The sequence below is a fragment of the Hippopotamus amphibius genome, chromosome 5, assembly GCF_030028045.1.
Source record: "Hippopotamus amphibius kiboko isolate mHipAmp2 chromosome 5, mHipAmp2.hap2, whole genome shotgun sequence".
NCBI lineage: Eukaryota > Metazoa > Chordata > Mammalia > Artiodactyla > Hippopotamidae > Hippopotamus > Hippopotamus amphibius.
The window spans coordinates 65,030,112-65,043,912 of record NC_080190.1 but is presented as its reverse complement, the minus strand read 5'-3'; the positions used below and the strand labels follow the sequence as shown (position 1 = coordinate 65,043,912).

The following is a 13,801-nucleotide window of genomic DNA, read 5'->3' as shown; positions in this document are numbered from 1 at the left end:
ACCTGGTGCTCCTGACCCTGCGCCGACAGGCGGCGTGGCTTTCTCTGGGTGGCCTGCGTGTGTCTCAAGTTCCTCATTCCCTGCCACGCTGTGTGCGTCTGTGTGTGTGTGCGTGCACTGCTATGCTGTACACACATAACCGTGTGTGTTCTGTGCCTGCACGTGTCCCCATACCCCGCGTGCTGTGCCCCCACAGTCGACGGCGCGTGGACGGAGTGGAGCAAGTGGTCGGCCTGCAGCACCGAGTGTGCGCACTGGCGCAGCCGCGAGTGCGTGGCACCCCCTCCCCAGCACGGAGGCCGGGACTGCAGCGGGACCCTGCTCGACTCCAAGAACTGCACCGACGGGCTGTGCGTGCAGCGTGAGTCCTCGGAAGGAAGGGCCCAGGGTGGGGGCTCTGGAGCCAGATACGGGACCCCCAGCTCCCCGAACCTGGCCTGCCGTGGCGCGGCCCCTTGGGGCCCCTGCCACACCAGCATCTCACCTGCGCCTCTCCCCATCGCCTTCTCTGCCACCCTTTCCCTGCCACCTGTGTCATTGTCTTTCCCTTTATTTCCCTCGACAGATAAGAAAACTCTAAGTGACCCCAAAAGCCACCGTAAGTCCCATTTCACGGCTGTCCTCTTGCCTCTGGGGGGATCCTTGGTTCTCCTTGGCCGGTGTTTCTAGGGGGCGGGGCGCGGGGCAGGGCCGGGGCCGGGAGAGCTGAAGGCCCCCCCCCCCAGCCCTCTGTGGGGTTCGCGGCGCCCAACGCTGCACACGGCCTGGTCCCCATCGTGGTCAGACAGGCAGACCCGCCGCTGACGGAAGGACCCTGGGACTCCATCCTGGCCTTCCCGTTATAGGAGGAGAAACTGAGTCTCAGAGAGAAGGGGCTTTCCCAAGGATCCAGCCAGGACTGGAGCCTAAATGTTTGGCCGGGGCTGGTGCTTCGAGCCCCAGCCGCTCTGGGGGAGGGGCCCGCAGGCAGGCCCACCCCTGCCCTTCCCGGTGCCTCTCACGGTGCCCCCAGCAGCCGACGGAAGCCTCCCAGGTCCCTGGGACGCCCGCTGCCCTGCGTCGGCCCCGGGGGTTGGTCCTGCAGCCCCTGGGGGCTGTGCTGCGGCCTGGGGTAATTAAACCACAATTTCCACCTAATTCCAGAATTATAAAATCAGCAGTGAGGCCCCCAGGGCAGTTCACAGGGGGCTGCGGGTGGTGACTGATGACGTATCGTAAATCGCCAGGCAGGTGCCCCCCCCCACCCGTGATTAGCAACCGTGTCACGAGGCAGAGCCCCCAGAGAGGTGGGAGCCCGGCCCTGGGGACCTTCTCTGGCAGCGCTCCTGGAGAGCCCCAAAATGAGGAGAGATGGGGGTCCAGAAGGTGGTGGAAGCAGGCAGACGTCAGGGCTGAGAGCCCTGCCCTACCTTGCGGAGGCTCAGGCCCCCGCCGGGCAGAACAGCGGGCCTCTCTCTCCTAGGACCCTCGGGGAGGGCAGGGGAGTGGACAGGGGCTTCCCGGAGCTCCCAAAGGAGGCAGGGGGTCAGGGCAGCCGTCTTGGCTCTGCTGTGCTGTCCAGGCTAGTAGCCACTAGCCGCGTGTGAAAATGACATTTATCTTAGCTGCAAATAAATATATTGAAAAACTCATTTCCTCTGTCAAGCCAGCCGCATTTTAGTTGTTTAATAACCACGCGTGGCTAGTGGCTGTCACGGGGGGTGGCACAGACACGGGACATGCCGTCATCGTAGGAAGGTCTGTCCGACGGCCCCACTCTAGCCCCTGCCTCTTGACCCCGCCTCTCCCTGCCTGGCCGGGTGGACTTACTCCCAGCTGAGCAGCAGCCCGCCCTGCTCCCCACCCAGAGTTGGGGGTCCTCCAGCCCAGCAGCCTGTCTGGGGGCAGGGAGTGTGGCCGTGGGTTGCCTCCCTGAGCCCCTTCCTTCCCTTCCTCTCCATCCCATTGCCATGCATCTCATTCCCCTCCTGCTGCCCCCCCTCCCCCCCCACCTCCTGCCCTCAGCACAGAATGGAAGGTGAGCTCAGAGCGGCTATTTGCAGAGATATCTGGGACCCTGGGCCTTGGGTCCTATGGAGATTACTGCAGGCTGCTAGTGAGGGCCATAGGTTTAAATCCCAGCTCGTGGAGGACACTCAGTGGCCCCATGACTCTGAGCCACAGGCTCTGTCACCTCCTGGGGAGAGAGCAGTGAGTTAACTCTTGGGAATGTTAACTCCAGGAACCTCTTTGCCTCTCCTTGCCATACTGGAGGAAAGCAGGGCAGGGGGGCAGGGGCGTTTAGACCATTTTACTTACTTGCTCAGAGAGGCTCAAGGTCACCAGCCTGTCTGGCAGGACTCTGAGTAGAACCTAGCACAGCGCCAGTCTGCCCCAGGCCCTGCCTCTCCCCGGGAACTAAGGGAATCTCTGGCTCCCCCGAGGCCTGGGTCTCTGCCCCCTGCCCCTCACTCGGCCCTCCTGTCCCCACAGTCCTGGAGTCCTCGGGGGATGTGGCACTGTATGCAGGCCTTGTGGTGTCCATCTTCGTGGTGGTGGCCGTCCTCATGGTGGTGGGCGTGGTGGTGTACCGCCGCAACTGCCGGGACTTCGACACCGACATCACCGACTCATCCGCTGCCCTCACTGGCGGCTTCCACCCAGTCAACTTCAAGACCGCAAGGCCCAGTAAGGACCTGGGAACACCTGGGGTGGCAGGTATGGGCAGGGTCCCAGGGGACGTGGCAGCCAGCCAGACCAGCCAGACCAGAGCAGAGGCTCCTGACTCTTCCAGAGTTTTTTCTAGAGTTTTCTCTAAAGATGACTGGATGAGTATGGGTTAGAGAGATGCAGGAAAGAAGAGAAGTAACCCAGGTGGTACGTCCCTAAGCTTCCTGCTGCAGGTGGCAATGGAACCTCTCAGAGCTGGATATGTGGGTGGGATTTTGTAAAACAAGGGCCTCTGGCAGGAGCAGAGGGTGGACGGGGCCCGTGAGGCACGGCTGGGTCTGAGCGCACCCCTGGCCCTTCAGACAACCCGCAGCTCCTGCACCCGTCTGTGCCTCCGGACCTCACTGCCAGTGCCGGCAGCTACCGTGGGCCCATGTACACTCTGCAGGACTCAGCTGACAAGATCCCCATGACCAACTCACCCCTGCTGGACCCCCTGCCCAGCCTCAAGATCAAGGTCTACAACTCCAGCACCACCGGTTCAGGGCCAGGCCCAGCAGACGGGTCCGACCTGTTGGGAGTCCTGCCGCCCGGCACATACCCTGGTGATTTTGCCCGGGACGCCCACTTGCTGCACCTGCACAGTGCCAGCCTCAGCTCCCAGCAGCAACTGGGCCTGCCCCGTGACCCGGGGAGCAGTGTCAGCGGCACCTTTGGCTGCCTGGGCGGGAGGCTCAGCATCCCCGGCACAGGTGGGTCCCTGCTCTGCTTGCCCATCAGCCTGGCCTCACCTGTCCCCTCTAGACAGGCCCAACACTCACCCAGCAGAAGACAGGGCTTCCCTGGTCCCATTTCGCAGGCAGGGAAAGCGAGGCCCAAGGAGAAGAAGTGATTATAAAATAGAAGATCTGGGGTCCAGGCCTGCCTCTGCTTTACTAGGGCGGGGGAACTCTCTAAACCTCAGTTTCACTATCTGGTAAGTTGGAAAGAATACCCCTATATAGTCAACAAACCCACATAGTGCTGTTGAAAAGGCAGGGATGCCCAGCTCAGGTTGCCAAGTCAGCAGTTGACAGCTTCCCAGTGTCATACACTGAGCTAGGGCTGGAGCTGGCACGGCACCTTCAGACTCCAGGTCTTTGCCTTATCTCTGCACCCCATCGCCGTGCCAGTGGCCCCCTGTGCTACTGGACAGTCCCTCTGCGGTCAGTGACCTGGCCTTTCCTCGCACCCAGTCCCTGCTCCCCACCCCTTGCTCATGCACAGAAGACACCTTTCTCTCCCTGCTTGAAGCAGGGAGCCAACCCCCCCATCCCCTGTTCTAAGCTCTTGGCCCCCCCCAGCCCCTCCCTGCTGACCCCCCTCTCCTCTTAGGGGTCAGCCTGCTGGTGCCCAATGGAGCCATTCCCCAGGGAAAGTTCTACGAGATGTACCTCCTCATCCACAAGGCAGAAAACACCCTGTGAGTAGAGACCCCCAGTCCCGGCCCGGCTGCCCCCTCCTTGGCCTCTGTCTCCCTGCTGCTTGGCCACCTTGGACTGAGATGTCACCATCTCCCATTCTAAGTCCAATCCTAAGGCCAGAGGTAGTTCTCCAAGGAAGATATTGCTAGATCTTACTATGTTCACATTTAAACCATGCAAAACCAGCACAACAAATCATAAAACTGAAAGCCAGTTGACCAGCTGGCTACAACACGACAAATGGCTACTGTCCCTGCTGCGTAAAGAGGTTTGAGAGACCCATAAGAAAAACTGAACATCTCAGTACAAAACTGGGCAGAGGATATGAACAACTGATTCACACACACACTCTCTTTCTTATACACACAGACACACACACACAGTGACCAATAGGTTATGAGAAAATGTTCGACCTAATTTGTAGTCAAAGAAATAGTCATTCAAACAGCCATGAGATACTGGAAGTTTTTTTGCTTCATGAACTTGCAAAGATATTTTCAGATGTCATAATAGCTTCATACGGGTGAGAGCGTGGGAACACAGCCCTCCCCATGCACGTTGGTGGGAATGTGGGTGGGTACCGGCTTTCTGGAGGACATTTTAGTAGCACTTACCCACAACGTCCCCAGAGCGCAGAACCTTTGAAAATGGGAGCAAAGATTTGGCCATGAGAATGTTGCAGCGTGATAACAAAAATCTAGGAACGATCTCAAGGCCTGTGCTATTTTTTCTTAACCCATGGTCTCTTGGAGCCCCGGGGGGGCAGATGTACCTTCTCCCATCCCAGGAGCCGGGGTGGGACAGGGAGCCCGGCACCGCAACCTCACTGCCTCCCTCCCGCCCTCCGCCCTGCCCCAGCCCGCTCTCGGAAGGGACGCGGACAGTGTTGAGCCCCTCAGTGACCTGTGGGCCCACGGGCCTCCTGCTGTGCCGCCCGGTCATCCTCACGGTGCCCCACTGCGCCGAAGTCAGTGCCGGTGACTGGATCTTCCAGCTCAAGACCCAGGCCCATCAGGGCCACTGGGAGGTGAGGAGCCGCGGCCGGGGCCCGGGTCCCCTCGTCTAACCTGCCCCAGGGGGCCTCGGAGCGGAGAGAAGGCCCCTTTCCTCCGGGTCCCACCTGGATGGACCCCCTCCACCCAGGGGGTGGCTGACGCGGCCTCCTCACCCCCACTGTCACCCTGCAGGAGGTGGTCACCTTGGACGAAGAGACCCTGAACACCCCCTGCTACTGCCAGCTGGAGGCCAGGTCCTGCCACATCCTGTTGGACCAGCTGGGCACCTACGTGTTCACGGGTGAGTCCTACTCCCGCTCAGCAGTCAAGCGGCTCCAGCTGGCCATCTTCGCCCCTGCCCTCTGCACCTCCCTGGAGTACAGTCTCAGGGTCTACTGCCTGGAGGACACGCCCGTAGCACTGAAGGTAAGGCCAGGCCATGGGTACCCACATGGGCCTGCACCGCCGGCCTCACCCACAGCCAGCCAGCTGCATGGTATCTCCCAGTGTCCCCCTCCCCAGGATCATGGTACCTGCCAGGCACCCTCTGCCACCATCCAGTCATTCATTCATTCCTCAGATGTTGAAGTGGCATCAGATCCTCGAGATAGCTGGGCGCAGTTCTGCCCCCGCCAAGCTGCGGGCTGGAAGTGGGAGACAGACCAGGGGAATCAGTGATGCAGGGCCGAGGGGGCACCCGCCTGGGAGGGGCTGGCAGAGCCTGGTTCTTGGGGGTAGGGGGTGGTCTGAGAGGGCTTCACAGCAGAGCTGACCTTAGACCTAAACTCCAAAGGACAGGTAGGGATTCCGGGCAGAGAAGGGGAAGGGCATTCCAGGAGACAGAGCAGCTTATGCAGGGGCAGGTGTGTTGTTCTGTGTGCCAAACCCTGCAGGGGTGTGAGAGGTGGGGCGGGAGAAATGGGCAGGGCTCAGCCTCCCAACAGCCTTGGGGTCAATAGCCTTGGAGTCATGCCAAGGAATTTGGAGCCTACCCAGTGGATGGGGCAGAGATCTGGCAGACACCTGGCACAGGTGCTCTTTTGAAAGCTATGTTGTGGGGATGGGTAGACAAGAGGCAGGGAGACCAATTGGGAGTCTGCAGCTGGACCCTGAACAACAGGCAGTGACAACAGCTGGAGAGGGGGCTGGACTCTGTCTAGTGAGTAGAATGGACAGAAGCAGTGACTGATGGGAGCAGGGGCGGGGGAAGGGTCAGGGCTGACAGCCAAGCTCCTAGTATGTGTAAAAGAACAGACAGTACCCCCTAAGCAAAAGGGGGGCGGGGCGTGGCAGATGAGGAGGGGCCAGGGCAGGAAGAGAGAGAACGTGAAGGGATTGGATTTTAGCATCTAGAACCTGGTAACGGCGGGTGCTAATACTACCCTGTCCTCCCAGCCCCTAAGACCCTGTCCATTCTATGCCCAGCCCTTCTGCCAGTTCCCAGGACCTCAGTCTCATCCTGACAAACAGTGGAAGAGCACAGACCCTTGGCCCTGTTTCAACCCCTTTTCCTTCATCCTTCCACTGCCCGCCTCTACAAAGCCTCCTCCTTTCCTGAGCTCCAGGCCTCCTCCCGCCCATATGTGGGCTCTTCTAGCTCTTTTGCCTCCCTGTCTCATGTGACTTGTCTCAAACTCCAAGTTGCCAACTGATGCAACACAGGTGAAAAGGCCTTGTGGGAGAGTGTCTCCTACTGGGACCAGGCTGACCTGAAATTCCAGGAGGCCCATAATGAGTTAGAAGCTCCTGGGAAATGGTCTTGCAGCCTGGATCCCTTGGTAGTGGGGCATTGGCTAATATCCAGTTATGGCTAGAGAATGGAATGGAGATCAAGAGAGAAGTTGCCACTTATTGGCTTGATGACATTCTTTGTTTTTTCAATCCCCATCCATCCATCCATACAACTTTATGCCCATCTGTCTATATATTCATTTAGTCTATAATCCATCTGTCCATCCAGCCATCACTCATCCACCCATTTATCTTTTCTTCCATCTGTTCTTCTGTTTATATATCCATCCATTTGTATATTCATCTGCACATCATTTTGTCTGTCTGCCTCTTATTTATCTGTCTATCCATCCATCTGTCAACCCATCTATTTATTCATCTACGTGTCTATTCATCCATCAGTCTATCTATTCAGGCATCTATAAATCCATTCAGCCATCCACCTGTCCCACCATCTGTCCATTACCTATCCATTTTTCCATCCATCCATTCGTACATCCATGTATCCGCACAATAAGTCTTCTATGAGCACTTACCACATGCCCAGCCCTGTGGCTTAGATGGGTCCCTGCCCTCAATGTTAAAGCCTGGTTCCCTCTGCCCACCTGTGTCCCCAAGCCCCAAATTTGCAGCAGGAAAGGACGCATTGGCCAAATGTGAGAAGCTTCCCCTTCCCATTTGTTCCCTGGCCCACAGGAGGTGCTGGAGCTGGAGCGGACCCTGGGTGGCTACCTAGTGGAGGAGCCAAAACCCCTGCTGTTTAAGGACAGTTACCATAACCTGCGCCTCTCCCTTCATGACATCCCCCATGCCCACTGGAGGAGCAAGCTGTTGGCCAAGTACCAGGTGAGGGCTGGACCAAAGGAGAAGGAAGGATGGAGCTGGGGAGGGGTCAGTTGAGAGGGTGCTGCCCAGAGAAGACCAACCGCCCTTCCCTGCCTCCCCTGCCTCCCCTCTCAGTTCTACAGCCTTAGACCCCACACCCACCCATGTCTCTCTCTGTCTCCCTCCCCCTGCCACCCCTGTCACACACTCCCACACACAAATGTCTATACACATCACCTTTAAAGAGACCTTACCATCTCTAAGAATGTTCACGCCTGGCAGATTGTCCAGACTAATCTCTGATGGTCACGTCCCTCTGCCTGCGCCCACCTGTGTGACACCGTTGAGTCCACAAGGCTTCCCAGCCCCAGACACATGGACGCACAGTCACATACCCGGACTCGTGCCTCTTTGCCCGTATACTCCCTTTCTCAGCTGCAGGGCCCTTGCCCAGCTCTTCTTCCTCTGCCCACCTGGATGGAGAGGTCCTAGCCCTCCCTGAGGCTGGTCCCCTTACCTGCCTCTGCCTCCATTCCCCGAGGGCAGGGCAGGCTGGCCTCGCCTCCTTAACTCTGCCCCCCATTCCACCAGGAGATCCCCTTCTACCACATTTGGAGTGGCAGCCAGAAGGCCCTGCACTGCACCTTCACCCTGGAGAGGCACAGCCTGGCCTCCACAGAGCTCACCTGCAAGATCTGCGTGCGGCAGGTGGAGGGGGAGGGCCAGATATTACAGCTGCACACCACGTTGGCCGAGGTGAGGGCCGGAGCGTGGACGCCCCGTGGGGCTGGGCGCTGCAGCCTTTCTGGGGGAAAGACCACCTCCCACAGAGCTGTGCCCCCCCCCCCCAGTCTGAACTGGGACTTGGTCACTCTTTGCTGACAGCTGTGACTTATTGAGTGCTGAGCCTGGGCTTGGCCTGTACCGAATCTCACCAAATCTTCACAACCACCAGGGAGACAGGTACGAGGATCCCCATCTGGGAGATGAGAAAGTTTTAGGGAGAGCAGGTATCATGGATCTTGTATCAGGACGATGCTTGGCCTAAGCCTGCGGCTCTCCACCCCTGTAATCCAGATTGAGGTTTATAAAACCTAGGCCACCCAGGAAGACAGTGCTAGGCCCTCCTTGCAGTGCAGTGTAAAGAGCACTGGATATACTCTAGCCCCAGCTCTGCCACCAACGTGGCATGTGACCATGGATTAGTCACTTCCCCTTTCTGAACTTCATTTTTGTTTGTGTAAACGTGGATTAGACTGTGGCTTCGTAGTCATAAAACAGCATCAGCATTAGTGCGTTAGCATGTGCACCGCGAGGGTGGGGAGCAGGGGGTGCAGCCCTGGCCCTGGAGAGCTGGCCTTCCAGGGGAGGAGGCCTTTGACTGAGCAGCTGGAGCCGCCCTTGAGGGCGGGAGCGGCTGGAGCCTCCATGAGCTCACAGTCTTCAGGTAGGAAGGCTGGAGGGACAGATGCCTAGTGGTGCCTGTGCCCCTCTCACCCTTACCCCCTGCCCTTCCAGACACCTGCTGGCTCCCTGGACGCCCTCTGCTCCGCCCCCAGCAGCACGGTCACCACTCAGCTGGGACCCTACGCCTTCAAGATCCCCCTGTCCATCCGCCAGAAGATATGCAACAGCCTGGACGCCCCCAACGCACGCGGCAACGACTGGAGGCTGTTGGCGCAGAAGCTGTCCATGGACCGGTCAGTGTCAGGACGGCCTGCCCGGCCTGAACCACAGCCGCCCCCCTCTCTTTGTCTCCATGGGGCCGGCGGGGCAGGCAGCCTGAGGGTCTAGGAGTGGATCCGCCATCTGCGGTGGCCCAGGAGCTCAGGCTTCGAGGGGCTAAGTCAGAGAAACCAGTTCCTTGAGGAGCACCGGGCTCAGAGCGCTGGCCTGGGAGAATCTAGTAAAGTAGGGTACCAGCCAGGTGTGATCACCGTTAGCAGCCCAGTGCCCAGGACAGGGCACGTGTTCTGGAAATGCTTGCCGGGTGACAGAATACATCCTGGTGTCAGAACTCTTCTGGAGAACTTAAAATGCTGGATAAATACAGTGGCAACAGTTGCCATCATTGTGACGGTACATTTACTGAGAAACCATTTAATAAAGCTGCACTGAGCAGATGCCGGGTATAAGACGTCTAAGGCTGTGTTCCTACTTTCAGAGGAGTGCACGGGATGGGTGATAACAGGCAGGGAACGAATGTGGGACAGAGAATGGAGTGCTAGGTTTGGACAGTCTCTCCTAGGGTCAGTGTCTTTCAATTATAATAATACCGATGATGATGGCTGATGCTGAGTGGGAGAGTTTCCATTTTAGAGATGAGACTGGGGCTCAGAGAGGAGCAGTGCCTTGCCCAGAGCCACACAGCCTGCAAGCAGAGGGGCTGAGATTCAGACCCAGGATTGTGGGAACGCAGAGCCCACAGTCCCAGTGCTCCCGGGACGTACTCCCAGTGCCTGCTCCACCCCAGGCTCCTGGGAGGGGCTGAGCATTTTGGGAGCCCAGTGTCCTTCTCCTTTCCTCCATCAGGTACCTGAACTACTTTGCCACCAAAGCAAGCCCCACGGGTGTGATCCTGGACCTCTGGGAAGCTCTGCAGCAGGACGATGGGGACCTCAACAGCCTGGCGAGTGCCTTGGAGGAGATGGGCAAGAGCGAGATGCTGGTGGCCATGGCCACCGACGGGGACTGCTGAGCTGCCCTAGACCTGCGGGCTGGCAGGGACCAGCAAGAGATGGGCACAGGCAGGCCCAGGGCAGCCTCCTGTGGGGCAGTTGGGTCTCCTCGGCCACCAAGCTCATAGCCAGAATCGCCCCTCTTCCTCCTCCTCCTCCTCCTCCACCCCCTCCCCTTGCCCCACCCCCAGACCACGACCAGCCTTAGGAAATCCATGGACTTTGTTGTTGGGAGGACTTAGCGGTCCTTCTCCACCCCCGTGCTGTCTCCTGACCTCAGACCTCTGCACGTGAACGCGGGGACGGGACGGGGCTGGGGCCTCTGGAGGCAGCTGTGGGGCAAGGCGGTGGCCTCCGCCCAGCCCTGTCTGTTTTAGCTGTGTTTTTCATCTGCTTCCTCGGTTACAAATCCCTCCCTCCTCCCGAAGCCCCTTCCCCTCTCACAACGTTTTCCTCTTTGAAGAGTCAAGTACAATTCAGACAAACTGCTTTCTCCTGTCCACAAGCAAAAAGGAAGAGGGAAGAAAGAAGGAAAGAAAGACAGCTTCAGCTAGTAAGGCTCAAAAAAAAAGAAGAAAAATACCAAAACCACAAGGGAAAAGAAAACCCAGTTTCTTAGGAAACGCAAATGATTTATTATCCAGATATTTGGATAAGTCCTTTTTAAGAAAAAAAAAAAGAAAATGAAAACACAACACAAAAAAATAGAAAATGCTTTTCTTACTGTGGGTGAGTGTGGGCATGCTTGTGGTTCTGGCCAGGAGCCTGTGTGTGTGTGTGTGTGTGTGTGTATCAGGGAGAGAGAGACTGAATAGGGAACACTTTGCTGTTAATGATTCCATCTTAGACTAAATTCTAACAAGGCCTCACCTTCAGCAGTTCTACAAGGTCAGATGAGGTGTGAGCTGTGGTCGCATGTTTCCTTCTAAAATCTTAAGCAGTTGCTGACTCGGTGAAGCCAAGGAGCCCTGAGGTCTGGCGTGGGGTGGGGTCCTGCCTCCCTCTCACAGACCCAGGCAGGGGCCCCAAGGCTCCTCTGGGCTCCTAGGAATCCAGATTAAGAGGCCCTGGGATGGAAAATGTAGGCAGGCAGGCCCAGCTGTGAGGCAGGGAGAATTTCCAGTCCTGTGGTCTGATGCCCCCTGGAGACGGGGCGTGGCCCAGAAGCGGGACCCTAGCAGAGAAAGAAGTCAGGGATGAGAATCCCCCACGGACACCTCTCTCCCCCACCCCAGTGTGAGGCCAGCCGGCACGCCCCCACCCAGCAGCCTCTAGACCAGATGGGCCAGAGCAGGTGGGCATTCTCTTAATGCCCAGGAATCCAGGATCTGTCCTTTCCCAGCTTCAGTTTCTCCTTCTGTACCGAAGGAGTGGATGAGATGGCCTTTCTAGCTGCAGAAGCCTGAGCTTCTGGGGTCGGTGTGACTTTGAGGGACGTATTAGCAGACAGCCCTGCGGGCAGCATGGGAGGCTGGGAGGTGGGTGGCCTGGCTGTGCTTTACATGCCAGACTGGAGTGGAGGAGGAAGGGTGGAGGGCTATTTTCCCAGCTCTGGTCTCCACAGGCTCCTCCCTGCAACCGTCTGCAGTCTGGGAGAGTTTGAAGGAAGCTTTGACAGGCCGGGTTGCCAGGGTGGAGGGTCTGGAACCACCGCACCAGCCTGTTCCAGGATGTTCCAAGGGGGTCATCAGCGTCCCTTTTGGGTCATCAGCCGAAATCTTGAGCTGGCGCACACACCATATCAAAGGCCTCTCCTCCTTGGCACCCAGGCCAAAGCAAGTGCCAGCTCTGGGCCCTGACCCCAGGGCTTGGCCCAGCAGGTCCATGAGCCGCTGCTGGGACCAGCCCAAGCACTTCCTGGCCTTTGAAAGTCTGGTCTCCTGGGGGGAACGCAGGTTTGAGGGCTGCAGGACCAGCCGGTGTCCCCAGCCCGGCTCCCCTGCCATGCACTCTGGGGCTAAAGGGGATAGTGGGGCTCTTGGCGCCCAGCAGCACCCCCTGGGGAATGGGTTGGCTGTGGCTGGTCAGGGGCCTGCTGGGTCTGAGGGGTTCCTTTTTATCAGGGCTGCCGGAGGGGTCAGGCCTGCGTCGGGCTTTGGCCCCTGAGGCTGAGACCATGGCTCTTCATCACCCCAGGGCCTGTGTGGACGTTGCTTCAGACAAAGGCAGCGAGCCTTTCCTGCCAAAAATGCCCGTCCACTGTGGGCTCAGCCTCCCCGCTGGCGCCTCGTCTGAGGTGTGGGCCTGTGCGGCAGCTTGAGGGCAGTCTGGAGTCCAAAGACCAGCGTTCAGGCTCCAGCTTGCCATTAAATCTCTGTGTGACTTCGGGTATATGACTGTCCTCTCGGGGCCTCTTTTTTTTCCTTTTTATACCAAGAAGGCCCCACAGCTGCTGATGACTTCTGGGCTCTGACACACCATTCTAGGCTTCTGACGGGAACCCTAGTGGGTAGTAGTTGACTGAGGTCTGCTGTGCCCCTCCTCCCTGCCCCACCTTCAGAAGCCTGCTTCCTCAGCACCCAGGACGGGAGCTCTTGGCGGATGAGGCCAGCCAGCCACCCAGGTGCCATTTCTAATCTGATTTCCAGAAATTGTATACCAGGGCCTGGAGCACACAACCAATTGGCTTAAGCCTCCTGGGAGGGTTCATACTGCCCAGCTTTATAAGAAAAGCCTGGAAAGGGTTTGTGGGCTCCATCAATCTGCCGTGGCTGCTGTGACTGCGTCTGCAGGCTGCCCGCCTCGGGGTGGGATGGAGGTTTCTCTGCTTCTTCAGGCCTGAGAGGCAGCCCCATGCAGCCTGAGTCCCTTGAGAGCCGCAGATTAAGTGCCGCTGCAGAAATGCAGGGCCCTCACGTGGTGTTGCCGTCTCTCTCATCTCTGGGGTGTGCTTGCCCATGCGTGCATGTGTGTGTGTACTTTTATCTGTGGGCACATCAGCGTGCCTCTCCAGGAACGTGTCCCCACCTGTGTGCACATGTGTGCCCTCCTCGCGTCCATGCTGGGCCATCTGGAGGTTGGCATGCCTGGTTTTGCCCTCTCTGAGTCCACAGGGTCAGTCAGTGTATCTTCTACGTGCCTCTCCCTCTGCTTTCTCTTGCAGTGCAGTGCCCCGGGCTCCAGAGGGACTCCCCTCTCTCCTGGATGATCCAGGCCCCTCTGGTGGCCTTCCCACAGCAACCAGGCAGCTGAGCCAGGTCCCTTAGCAGCCCCTCTGAGGAGAGGTGACCAGGAGCCTGGGTGCAGGGAGCAGCTCTCCTGCAGGCCAAGAGCTGGACCATCCGCCTGGGCTGTGGACATGGTTATATGCCCGGGACTGCAGGGCTGCAGGGATGGCCCCAATCCCACCTCTGTTTATTCTGTAAACTACAGCCTGTAAATAACATTTAGCATTGCTATTGTAACAAAATTAATTTTTATGAAATAAATTATATTTCCTAGTCTAATAAAAAATTCAGGT

General features: G+C 58.1%; 1 protein-coding gene across 3 annotated transcripts in view; it reads left to right on the top strand.

Moving 5' to 3' along the window:
* UNC5B (unc-5 netrin receptor B) overlaps nucleotides 1-13,801 on the top strand; it is an 87,259-nt gene extending 73,458 nt beyond the window's left edge. For 2 of the 3 annotated variants that reach the window (XM_057734491.1, XM_057734492.1), the window contains 11 exons: nucleotides 197-361; nucleotides 566-598; nucleotides 2,473-2,667; nucleotides 3,012-3,401; nucleotides 4,024-4,111; nucleotides 4,971-5,139; nucleotides 5,300-5,533; nucleotides 7,535-7,684; nucleotides 8,255-8,419; nucleotides 9,182-9,363; nucleotides 10,196-13,801. In XM_057734491.1, coding sequence (XP_057590474.1) covers nucleotides 197-361; nucleotides 566-598; nucleotides 2,473-2,667; nucleotides 3,012-3,401; nucleotides 4,024-4,111; nucleotides 4,971-5,139; nucleotides 5,300-5,533; nucleotides 7,535-7,684; nucleotides 8,255-8,419; nucleotides 9,182-9,363; nucleotides 10,196-10,361 — 1,937 coding nt within the window. In that variant the 3' untranslated portion in view covers nucleotides 10,362-13,801. The remainder of the gene's footprint in view (nucleotides 1-196; nucleotides 362-565; nucleotides 599-2,472; nucleotides 2,668-3,011; nucleotides 3,402-4,023; nucleotides 4,112-4,970; nucleotides 5,140-5,299; nucleotides 5,534-7,534; nucleotides 7,685-8,254; nucleotides 8,420-9,181; nucleotides 9,364-10,195) is intronic. The other variant, XR_009053682.1, reaches the window with a different exon arrangement.